The sequence below is a fragment of the Nothoprocta perdicaria genome, unplaced genomic scaffold (genome assembly GCF_003342845.1).
Source record: "Nothoprocta perdicaria isolate Ctin4 unplaced genomic scaffold, notPer1 scaffold_252, whole genome shotgun sequence".
Classification (NCBI taxonomy): Eukaryota; Metazoa; Chordata; class Aves; order Tinamiformes; family Tinamidae; genus Nothoprocta; species Nothoprocta perdicaria.
The window spans coordinates 237,283-248,466 of NW_020455480.1; the positions used below are offsets into that span (position 1 = coordinate 237,283).

General features: G+C 67.6%; 3 protein-coding genes across 3 annotated transcripts in view; 2 read left to right on the forward strand and 1 right to left on the reverse strand.

Annotated features, from left to right (window-relative positions):
* The first annotated feature begins 41 nt into the window (after window positions 1–41).
* Window positions 42–2,873, forward strand: BACE1 (beta-secretase 1). Its single transcript, XM_026040279.1, has 9 exons — window positions 42–133; window positions 922–1,010; window positions 1,081–1,297; window positions 1,387–1,524; window positions 1,616–1,750; window positions 1,871–1,972; window positions 2,095–2,244; window positions 2,335–2,506; window positions 2,588–2,873. The coding sequence occupies exons 1-9, from the start codon at window positions 59–61 to the stop codon at window positions 2,827–2,829; spliced, it is 1,320 nt and encodes a 439-aa protein (XP_025896064.1). The 5' UTR covers window positions 42–58; the 3' UTR covers window positions 2,830–2,873.
* A 1,866-nt stretch (window positions 2,874–4,739) lies between these two features.
* On the reverse strand, window positions 4,740–11,143 carry RNF214 (ring finger protein 214). Its single transcript, XM_026040277.1, has 14 exons — window positions 11,106–11,143; window positions 10,972–11,031; window positions 10,238–10,378; window positions 9,761–9,900; window positions 8,898–8,966; window positions 8,243–8,339; window positions 7,874–7,962; window positions 7,350–7,440; window positions 6,970–7,068; window positions 6,445–6,821; window positions 5,984–6,119; window positions 5,797–5,907; window positions 5,493–5,588; window positions 4,740–4,908 (listed from the first exon to the last, which is right to left on the reverse strand). Exons 3-14 carry the CDS (start codon window positions 10,370–10,372, stop codon window positions 4,843–4,845), a joined length of 1,506 nt encoding a protein of 501 aa, XP_025896062.1. The 5' UTR covers window positions 10,373–10,378; window positions 10,972–11,031; window positions 11,106–11,143; the 3' UTR covers window positions 4,740–4,842.
* The window catches only part of PCSK7 (proprotein convertase subtilisin/kexin type 7), an 11,606-nt gene continuing 11,406 nt past the window's right edge, over window positions 10,985–11,184 (forward strand). The window contains exon 1 of the mRNA XM_026040294.1: window positions 10,985–11,029. Coding sequence (XP_025896079.1) covers window positions 10,985–11,029 — 45 coding nt within the window. The remainder of the gene's footprint in view (window positions 11,030–11,184) is intronic.

Here is an 11,184-nt window from a genome sequence, read left to right on the forward strand (position 1 = left end):
GGACGAGGAGGCCGAGGGCGGCGGCGAGGGCGGCGCGCGCGCCCGCGCCTTCCTGCCCATGGTGGACAACCTGCGCGGCAAGTCCGGCCAGGGCTACTACGTGCAGATGGCGCTGGGCAGCCCGCCGCAGAAGGTGAGCGCGCCGCGGGCCGGGCAGCGCCGAGCAGCGCCGGCAGCAGCGCAGGCAGCAGCGCATGCAGCAGTGCATGCAGCAGTGCATGCAGCAGCGCAGGCAGCAGCGCATGCAGCAGTGCATGCAGCAGTGCGTGCAGCGGGCCTGGTGCATGCACCGCCCCGCGCCGCCCCGGGCGCTGTGTGCATGCACGCACGCAGCCCTGCGTGCATGCCTGCAGGCCGGGGTGGCTGCGCGGGGCCCGTGCTGCCCGTGTCTCGGTGACAGCCCTGCCGCAAACGGCAGCAGCGCCGCGGCCGCCGGGCAGCCTGGCACGGGCCCGGCCTGCAGCTCTGCATCGCGCATCCGGGGCCGGGGCTCGGCGTGCCACCGCTGTGCTCCCCGTCCGGCGGTGCCCAGCGCGCGCACTGCTCTGCGGGGCTCGGTGCCGCCGTGGCCTCCRCGTGCCAGCAGCAGCCTGCAGCATTGCCGTGCCCATGGCAGCAGCCCCGCTTGCACCACCTGTGTGCCACTGTGGCAGCGGCAGCCCCTGCGGGCCGCGTCTCCTTGGCTGCACGCGCTGCCCGGCGGCCGCGTCCCCGCGGCGGCAGCTCTCCCGGGAGYGCTGCGGGGAGCACGGCCGCCAGGGAGGCCCGGGGAGGCCCCGCGGGGCAGGAGGCTGCGGGCGGCCGTGTCCCGGCCATGCCGTGCGCCGCTGTTGGGTCGCGGGCAGCGCAGCCGGGAGCAGCAGCGGGCCGCAGCGCGGCGGGCAGCGCGGTGCCAGCCCCCTCCGCACTGCCCCCGCGCAGCTCAACATCCTGGTGGACACGGGCAGCAGCAACTTCGCGGTGGGCGCCGCGCCGCACCCCTTCCTGCGGCGGTACTACCAGCGGCAGCGGTGAGTACGGGGCCGCGGGGCCGCGCGCACTGCCCGCGCCGCCCGCCCTGACCGCGCTGCTCGCCCGCAGCTCCAGCACCTACCGCGACCTGCGCAAGGGCGTCTACGTGCCCTACACCCAGGGCAAGTGGGAGGGCGAGCTGGGCACCGACCTCGTCACCATCCCGCACGGCCCCAACGTCACCATCAGAGCCAACATMGCCGCCATCACCGAGTCGGACAAGTTCTTCATCAACGGCTCCAACTGGGAGGGCATCCTGGGGCTGGCCTACGCGGAGATCGCGCGCGTGAGTGCTGCCTGGCRCGCGGGCGGCTGCGGGCGCTCGGCTCCGCGCGCTGGCACGCGCCCGTGCTGAGCGCGCCCTGCGCCCCGCAGCCCGACGACAGCCTGGAGCCCTTCTTTGACTCGCTGGTGAAGCAGACGCGGGTGCCCAACATCTTCTCGCTGCAGCTGTGCGGCGCGGGCTTCTCGCCCAACGGCAGCGAGGCGCTGGCGGCCGTGGGGGGCAGCATGGTGAGCGCACGGGCGGGCGGGCGCCGCAGGGGAGTGCGCGGGGACGGCCCTGGCAGCGCCCGGTGGCAGCGCCCGTCCCTCCCTGCTGCAGATCATCGGCGGCATCGACCGCGCGCTCTACGTGGGCGACATCTGGTACACGCCCATCCGCAAGGAGTGGTACTACGAGGTCATCATCGTGAAGCTGGAGGTCAACGGGCAGGACCTCAACATGGACTGCAAGGAGGTGAGGCGGGCGGGCGGTTGGCTGCAGCTGGKCCCCGTGGGCGCTGCGAGGCGGCTGGGGCGCCACCACAGTGGGTGGGGCTCCCCTGGCACCCCCTCACTCCCTGTCTCCTGCCCCCAGTACAACTACGACAAGAGCATCGTGGACAGCGGCACCACCAACCTCAGGCTGCCCAAGAAGGTGTTCGAGGCTGCGGTGAGGTCCATCAAGACGGCTTCATCGGTGAGCGCAGCTGCACTCGTCGGGCAGCACCGCGTAGCCACGTGCCCCGCTGGCAGGCAGGGTGCCCACCGGGCGCCTCCGCTCCCCGCGCGGCCCCACTCGCCCCTGCTTCCCCTCTGCAGACGGAGAAGTTCCCCGACGGCTTCTGGCTGGGGGAGCAGCTGGTTTGCTGGCAGGTGGGCACCACCCCCTGGCACATCTTCCCTGCGCTGTCCCTCTACCTGATGGGCGAGGCCACCAACCAGTCGTTCCGGATCACCATCCTGCCGCAGGTGGGTGCCGCGGGCCGGCGGGGGCGGCACGCGCCGCACGGGGCCGTGCCGGGCCGCGCGGCGCCCCTGCTGACGCCGCTCGCCCTGCAGCAGTACCTGCGCCCCGTGGAGGACGTGGCCACCTCGCAGGATGACTGCTACAAGTTCGCCATCTCKCAGTCCTCCACGGGCACCGTCATGGGCGCCGTCATCATGGAGGGCTTCTACGTGGTGTTCGACCGGGCCCGCAAGCGCATCGGCTTCGCCGTGAGCGCCTGCCACGGTAAGGGCTGCGCGCGGGGAGCGGGGACGCGCGGTGCCCAGGGTGCCGCAGCGCCCCGACCGCCGCCCGTGGCGCCCGCAGTGCACGACGAGTTCCGCACGGCTGCCGTGGAGGGGCCCTTCCTGCACGCCGACATGGAGGACTGCGGCTACAACATCCCGCAGACGGACGAGTCCACGCTGATGACCATCGCCTACGTGATGGCGGCCATCTGCGCCCTCTTCATGCTGCCGCTCTGCCTCATGGTGTTCCAGTGGCGCTGCTTCCGCTGCCTGCGGCGCGAGCACGACGACTTTGCCGACGACATCTCGCTGCTCAAGTGAGCGCGGCGGCACGCGGGGCGCGCGGCCAGGTGAGGCGGCGGCGCGGGGCCCGGCGGTGGCAGTGCAGTGCCCGCGGCCTCCTCGTGCCGGGCAGCGGCGGGTGCGCGCGGACGGACGGACGGGCGCCAGGGAGCAGGCGCAGGGCCGTGAGGTGCCGGCCGGGGGGACACGGTGTGCGCGGCTGCCCCTCGGCCCCTCGCGTCCCCGTGGCTGCGCCCTCCTGCCGGCCCTGCAGGCGCCCTGCCTGCGTGGCCGTGTGCGCCGTGGCCGTGGCCGTCCCCGTGCAGCTGCCCTGCACAGGAGCCCGCGTGCCCGGGGCCTCGTCCCCACGCGGGGCCCTCCTGGAGCTGCCGGGGCCGCGGGGAGCCGTGGGGAGGGCGCGCGGTGGTGCCGCCCACCTGCTCCGCGGCCTCGTGCTCCGTGCAGCAGCCGTCGTGCCGCGCTGCGCCCTCGGCGGTGCCACGCGCTGCTTGTCACACAGCAGCCCGGTGGTGCTGTGCCGCGCGGCCTCCCTTGCCCCGGCGCCCCGCGCTCCTGGGGGCACGGGGGCACCTGTGCTGCTGCGCAGCACCAGCACAGCCCGGGGTCCCGCCGGAACGCTCTGCGCCCCGGGCGCGCGCCCAGCCCTTTCGAAAGCCATAGGGAGCCAGCGGGGTGCTTTGCTGGCCCCGCTGCAGCGGCCGCCAGGCCTCACCCGCCGCAGCGCCTCCCACATCCCGCCTCCCACGTCCCCGGGCTCCCGGGCAGCCGGGGCAGCGGCCCTGGGCACCGCGGCATTGCTCCTTTTTTAACCCCGTGGGTGTACGTAGTTTGGTTTTCTACGCTATGAGTCCTCGGTAGTGCAGCTGTGCCGAATCAGCGTGCGTAGAGCAGGCCCGTGCTGCACACGGGGCTTCCAATTACGGATGCTTCTCCCCTGTGCCATCCCTGCAGATATGTGTATTTTTAATTCTCACCCCGAGAGCCGCTTTCGCCCCACGTGCCAGGTCGTGGGGAGAGCTTTGGCTCTCCTTCTGTCTTTTCTGTTTGGTTTTTATTCTTGGCAGCCCCCTGCCTAGTCCCGGTGCCTTGGCGCGAGCCAGGCGCCAGACTAGCTGGCGCAGCAGCGGCTGCTCGGCGGCAAGCCCTTTAGGGAGCGCCGGGACGGGCGGCTCGCGGGGATCGCGAGGCGCCGCGCACGGCAGCGCTGCCGGGAAGGGCCCCCCGAGAGCTGCCGGAGCCGCGGGGAGCGCCGCGGCGCCCGCCCGCACCCCACACCTTGGCATCCCGCCCGCCTGCGCGCACCAGAGGCACCCGAGCCGCGTGCGGGCAGGCGYGGGCGGGCGGGATGGCCAAGGCGCCAGGCCCGTGGCCCTGGGCTGCGGTGCAGCCACCGCGCGCTCGCTGTGCAGCGCGGCGCCCGCCGGCACCGGGAAAGCGGGGCAGCCCTTTGCCCGCGCGCACACGGCGGGCAGCGGGACCCCAGCTGCTGCTGTAGACTCCAGTGCTCTGTAACCTAGCGTCTGTGTAAGAACAATGAATGTTAACACGGTAAATTATTATTATATTAAAAACCACAAAACTCCCCCTTTGCCTGCAAGCTTCCTTGCTAGGAGGGACCGGGCCAGGAGCACGAGGAGTTCTGCAGGGATGTGGCAGAGGAGGGCTCTGCTGGGGCACCGGGCAGGGCCATCCCGGCCCGGGAATGCTTTGTGCAAGCGGGATTGCTTTGTGGAAGCGTTGGGAACGCTGCCGCAGGTTGGGGGAGTGCTGCGAGCCGCGGCGCTGTGTTAGCAAGGAAGCCAGGAGGGCGACCACTAACCGAGAAACGASGGGCAGCAGCAGCTCACTGCATAATATACACACTTTATTTATGAATTTGTATGTATACAGACTTTCTATACACACATTACCTATATAATAAAAATGTACATGTGTATACATGGTCGTATAAATATAGAACTGTAGAAATCTTAGAACTGATCCGCTCTATTCACAGCAACTCCTGCGGGGGACGCTTTGTTCAGGCAGCCGTCATTTGAGGCTTGGGCAGAAGGGGCAAGTGTCGTTTGTGTTGGTCTGTGCCCAGAACTTGATGCACTGCAAGAGAGAGAATGAGCCAGGAGGCAGCGGCCCGACCCACGGCGCTGCGGGCACCGCGAGGCGCTGCTGCCGCTGGGCACTGTGCTCTCCTTTGGTGCCCACAAGCCCCGAAGGGCCCTGGSAGCAGGGAGCCTTCCCCGAGGAGCAGCAGCAGCAGCAGCACGGGGCTCTCCTGAGCTCCTGCCTTTCTGCGGCCTCCACACTCGCTTGGGCCATGAGGCAGCCGTTAGGAGGAGGGTTTTGCCTCCAGCCGCAGGCAGCGCCGCGGGCAGAGAGCGGCTCCTCTCCTCAGCTCCCTCCGACACCCGGCACCCTACATCTTCCCTCCGCCTCGCCCTCCAGGAAGGCAGGAAGCGCGGATCTAACCCTCCCAAGAAGGGGCACAGGCTCCAAGGCCAGAACGGCAGGCACTCCGGAAGAGCCGCGCAGGTTGGTGCAGCCAGGAGCGAGCAGAGACGGGGACAGGGCGCGGAGATGTTTGTCACCGAACGCGCCCTCCTCGTGGCGCGACGCGCTCGCAAGCGGCACCCCGGGGGCCTCTCYAGCCCTGCTGGGACCCGGGAAGGGGCGGCAGCACTCACCTCCTTGTGCAGCACGTGCGCGCAGGCCATGGGGTGCAGCTCCCCGGGCTGCACCAGCTTCTGGCACATGAGGCACAGCTTGCAGGCCGCCGGGCTCTGCCGCCACCGCGGGGACAGAAGGCAGAGGGTGACGGGAGCGCCCGGCCGCGCTCCAGCACGCGCCGCTGCTCCCCTGCAGGCGCCCGTCCCGCAGCCACCTCTGCGCCCTGCCCTGCGGCTGCGCGCCCACAAGGGCTCCCTCCCTCCCTCCCTCCCTCCCGGCGGCCGTCCCTGCGGCTGCTCCGCGACCGCCGCCAAGCCTTACGTGTGCCGCCGCCGCTCCGGGATACGCCACCTGGCCGGGAGGCAGGAACATGGGCGTGCTGATCTGCGGCAGCGGCGCGGAGAAGAGGGGCGCGCGGATGCGGCTCAGCGGCTGCAGCGAGGCAAGCGGAGGCGTCAGCGGCGCCGCCCCGCGCCAAGGAGGCGGCCCCCGGCCCCCGACCCCGCACCTGAGCCCCGGCCGCGGCCCGCTCGTGCTGCTCCGCCAGCTTCGCCGCCACCAGCTGGTTCAGCTCCTCCATGGTGAGCCCGGCCATGGTCCTCCGCGCGGTCTTGATCTGCTGCAGGATGTTGGTGAGCTGGGCCCTGCGGGGGACAGCGGCCTGCCCTGAGCTCCCACCCGCCGCCGGCTGCCCGCAGAGCCGGCGGCCGCTCCCGGGGGAAGCCTGCGTCACCGCGAGGGACGACACGCTGCGCACTGCCCGCAGCCGAGAGCCCCCACGAGCCACATGCCACCCCGAGCTGCTGTCTCGCGACGCCGGGGGAAGCACCGGCAGAGTCGTCCAAGAGCACGAGGCAGAGCTCGGCCTCCCTCCCCTTGCCCGGGCTCCTGGCGCTCCCGGGCCAGCTCCGCTCGCTCACCTGCCCGCGCCAGCCTTCGCTGCCCGCGGCAGAGAACGCGGGCGCTTACTTGGTGCACTGCGGGAACCGAGTCAACAGCTTCTCCAGCAGCTTTTCCAGCTTATCAGCCGGCTGGGGCACGTGAAACTCTGGAGTGACCTTAACTCCTCCCAGACCTGGCGGAGGAGGGATGGAGGCAGCCGGCGCCATGTGGGGACTGTGCGTGCCAATAAGCGACGCCACGACCGGGCTGCTCCTGCCTTGGGAAGCAGGCAGCGGCGGGGAGGGCTGGTTAGCTCTGGAGATGGCAGGGTTCAGAAGCGGGAAGGAGAGTGCCCGGGGGTCAGCGCTTGGCATGACCATGGGCACGGGAACCGGTCCGATGGGGAAGGGCAGCCTGGGAGAAAGGGAGGGGTTGGGCTGGAATGCCGTCAGCATGAAATCTGTCTGAGAGAGAAAAACAGGAGGGGAGGAAAGGCTGGTCAGAAAAGGCCATCTCCGAGCAGAGCTCCCCGGGGAGGGCAGCGGGCGCCCCAGCACGGAGCCCCCAGCCGGCCGGCTGGCCGGSCATCGCGCGCACCGGAGGGGCACTCACTTCCGAGGGCGGAGGCGGCAGGGTCGGCGTTGGGATCTGCGGAAGGCTGCTCAGCTTGGTTCCGTTTCTCACCATCTGAATGTGGTCATTGAACTGATCCTGAAAGGGAGGGAGGAGAGCAGAGGCCGAGCGCTGCAAGCTGCTGCCTGAGGAGGAGGAGGAGGCGGGCGCCCAGGAGCCACCCACACGTGCGAGCTCGGGGAGGCTCGCACGGGCCTCGGCAGCTGCAGCCAGGGCGGGCTGGGCGGGCCACGCTCCCAGGCACAAACCCCTCGGCGTTGCCTCGCTCCTCTCCTAAAGAGGCTGGAGATGCAGCAGGCAAAGCAGCGTTCACCACGAGCGCTCGCCGTCGTGGCGGCAGCCGCTTGCCAGGGACTCACTCGCACGCTTTCCTTGGTCATGCGTATCCTGTTGAGCCTCATCTCCCACTCCTGCTTGGGCCGCATGGTCTCCAGCGTCGGGGGCGCAGACCTGCAAGGCCGATTGATTCCCCTTGCCCTCTCGCTCCTGCGCTCTCGTCGGCAGCAAAGGCAGGGAAGCCAGAAGCAACGAACCCGCCCAGCCCCTTCCCCAGCAGGCGCCCCGCTCCAGCCAGGCACCTMGAGCTGGGAAGAACCTCTGCAAGAGGGGCCCTGGTGCTGCCAGGGGCCAGAGACTGACGCGGGGGACAGGAACAGGCAGCGCAGCCAGCGCAGGGCCATCGGCTCGAGAGCGTGGCAGCAAAGACAGCAGGGAATGGGCACGTCCCCACGTGCCCTTGTTCTGCGGCATGGCAGAGTCACAGGAGTTTCATAAAGAAACCCACAAGAAACCTCAACCCAGTCAAACCTCTCCAACGGCGGGAGAGGAAGGGCAAACAGGCACAGGGCAACACCGGAGTCTTGCTGCCCTTTTGGRGACTTACTTGAGGTAAGTGAGGTGCAGCTCTGCTTCTTTTTCCGCTTCCTCTAGCTTCAGCACGAGCAGCTCCTTTCGGCTCTCCAGGGACAGGATCTAGCAGAGAGAGGCCCCACGTGAAGGCAGTGTCTGTACTGCCCTTTCACGCTGCCACGCCGTGACTGCCAGCTCTTCAGCGAACASCCTGCTAGCTGCACTGGGGCATCAGCTGGCATGAACAGGTACTGCACTGACACTTGCAGACACTTGCCTTGGCACTTGCCCTAGTTGTTGTCAACCTCCCCTAGCTTCAGGTCCTCACCATCACTCATCAAGGACCTGGAAGCCCTAGAAGAGCCTCCTCAGCCCCTGTGCACGTAAGAAGCCACCCACCAACCTCTGCTTTCCAGGCCCGCTCTGTCTCCTCGAGAATGTTCCTGTTGATTTCGTTGTGCTGGTTCTTCAGCTTGTCTAGCTCCATCTCCCACAGCTGCCTGCAGGCACGAAGAGAAGAGGGTCCCTTTTCCCCCGGTGCCCGAGGGGAGCTGCTCCCGAGCACAGGAACCCGCGCGCAGCTGCAAAAACCCGCCCAGCCCCGGCCAACGGCACACGGCGCGGACCCAGAGAGCGCAGCCAGCACGCACATCTGAACATCACTCGGAGAGCGCGAGCCCTGCCCTAATGCTGCGAGTCCAAATGCACTCGGAGGTCGCAGCCACAAGCTGTGCCAAGGCACCGAGCAGAAATTCTAGTCTTAGGGGAACTCTATGTCACACGTATCCAGGAGCCTGCTGGCGAGCGGCATCCAAGAGGATTAAATCCAGAGGCTGTGGGCACYCGCCTGCTGCAGAAGGAGATAAAACCTTTAGAGCGCCTCACTGCGCAGCGCTGCCCGGGCGTCCTCACCACATTCGCTCCCGAGCCAAATACTCTGGGGTTAGGGAAAYCTGCTTTCATCTGTCACGTATCGACCGCTCCCCACAAGCAGAGGGAAAACACTGGCAGGAAGAGGTTACTCGGCGGCATGATCTTGGTAACATGGAGAGCCTTACTTCTCATCAGACTGCTCTGCGATCAGGGAAGCAATCTTGTTTTCCTTTTCCTCCTGTTCTTTCAGCAACCTGCACAAGGGAAAAGATGGACAGATGGAGTCACCTACTGCAACGGTGTCACCGCACTGCCACTACCGCTGCGTGGCTCCAGTTTAAACCAGGTATTTGCACGGCCACGTGCCCAGCGTTGCGACATTCTCCAAGGACCGAGCCATTTGCTACGCGTTTGGAAGCGATCGCTACCACCGTCCACGAGAAAAGAGCCGGAGTCTGCTGTGTCCTGACACTGCAGTGAGTGCCGCACGCAGCCAGGATCCGCTGCAGAGCGCTGTGCCACGCGGCAACAACCTGCGGCAGCTGCTTTGCAACGCGAGGAGCGGAGGCCAAGTTCTCGGAACGGTTACTGAATTCACCGCCTCCAAAGACCCGCAGAGCGAGCCCTCAGCACTCACAGCTCCCGGACAAGAGAGCAGAGCTGCGTGGCAGAGCAAGGCCGCCATGCAAAGGAGCTCACGTCCTTCCCCTCACATGGACACCCGCTGGCTCGCGAGTCCCCGCCACGCAGAGAGGCTCCTGGCAGTGCCCGTGCTGCCCATCTTACCGCAGGGCAGGCCCGCGGCAGGCGGCCTGTCGAGCCCCCACGTGCAAGACAGGCACAACCTCCTCCTGCTCAAAGCTTCAGCCGGGGGCCTCCGTACGGAGACGCGGCCAGCCTGCAGGAGACGTGTTCGCAACGGGCTGCTCCCCGTTACACTGCCTGCTGCTTCCACAAGTCCACCGTGATCCTCCTWGAACCGCACCTACTGCATGCTCCAGCTAGATGCTTTCTGTTCTAACCAGGCCTTGCCTCTCCATACTAATACCTTCTGCCTTTCTCACAGAGTTTCTCAATCTCCGCCTTCAGATCYTGCTCCTTCTGCAGGAATTCCTTCTTCTCTTTCTCCATCTTCTTCTTTGTCTCTTCGCGCTTGATGGTCACATCCTGAATGGCTTTCAGAATCTCCTAAAGGAAACAAGCCTCATGCAGATAAAGAGCAAAATCCCCAAATTACAGTTTTGCTCTCAAACGGGCTGCTGTCTCAGTGAAGTTGAAGACAGCTCATTTGCATCTTGGTAATCTTTTTTTGCAGATGGAGCCCCAGATAAGGTCTATATAGGGGTTTGTAAGAGGAAACTCAGGAGGCAGACATGGAGGCTGCGGCTCTCCTGTCTCCTTAGAAACCTCTTAGGGGCCAATGACTTCCACGCCTTGCTTTAGACCAAGCTGACGTCCCCGATGGTTCCTTTCGTCCCGACAAGAGCTACTGTAGGGGCAGCTATCCCTTTATTTCCCCACCTACCTGGTGGTTCTTCATCTCCTCTTCCCTCCGCTGCTGCAGCTGCTTCAGCTGCACCTGCAGCTGGTTCTCCACTTGCCTCTGCTTGTCCAGCACCTCCTGGTAACGCTCCTTCAGCAGAGCCCTCTCAGACATCATTTTGTCCTGCGGGTAGAGAGGAWCCTCAGGGAGAAGCTGCTCCTTCCTCCGCGCCAATGGGGACAGGGACAAGAGCAGCAAAGCTCAGGAGCCCTGGGAAGCCCAGCGGGCAGCGAGGCTCAGGCTGCCACTAAGCGCAGGGACTTTCTGCTTCAGCAGTGGGCTTCTCTCGATTGCACTGCGGGTCTCACTGCCTGAGGCTGCAGCTGACGCTGCAYTTCTGCCTCTGAGAGCAGGGCTGCGCAGCGGCAAGGCCGGGGCCCGGAGCGAGCCGGCCAGCGCACACACGCCGAGTTTGCGGCTGCCTCGCGTGGCACGCGCGCTGCCAGCGTGCACGCGCCCTCCTGCTTCTCCGCAGCCTTTGGGAGTTCGGGGGCTCAGGAACGGAGGAGCCCGCGTGGGGCACGGGCGGCGCGAGGGCTGGGGTGTGCGCCCGCGGGAGCGCCTGGCGGCTGCTTGGCTGGTGAGTGCACGCGCAGGGCAAGACGGGCACCGCGAGAGGCCCGTGCGGGTGCCCACGGACGGGCACGGAGGCGAGATGGTCTCCAGAGTGGACGGCCGCGTGCCACTGTGCATGCGGCYGCGGGCCGGACACCCACCAGGCTGCGCTCGATGTCCTGGTCCGTGTTGACGTCCGCATCGGCCGTCCTGAAGTCGGTCTGCGGAGGGAGGCAGGGATGGCGGCGGCTGCGGGGCCGGGGCGCGGGGCGCGGGGCCGGCCCGGGGCACCCACCTGCACCGCGATGTTCTGCGAGGGCCGCGCCGGGGCGGCCGCCGTGCCGGGACTCGCCGGGGGTCCCGCGGGCTCCGCG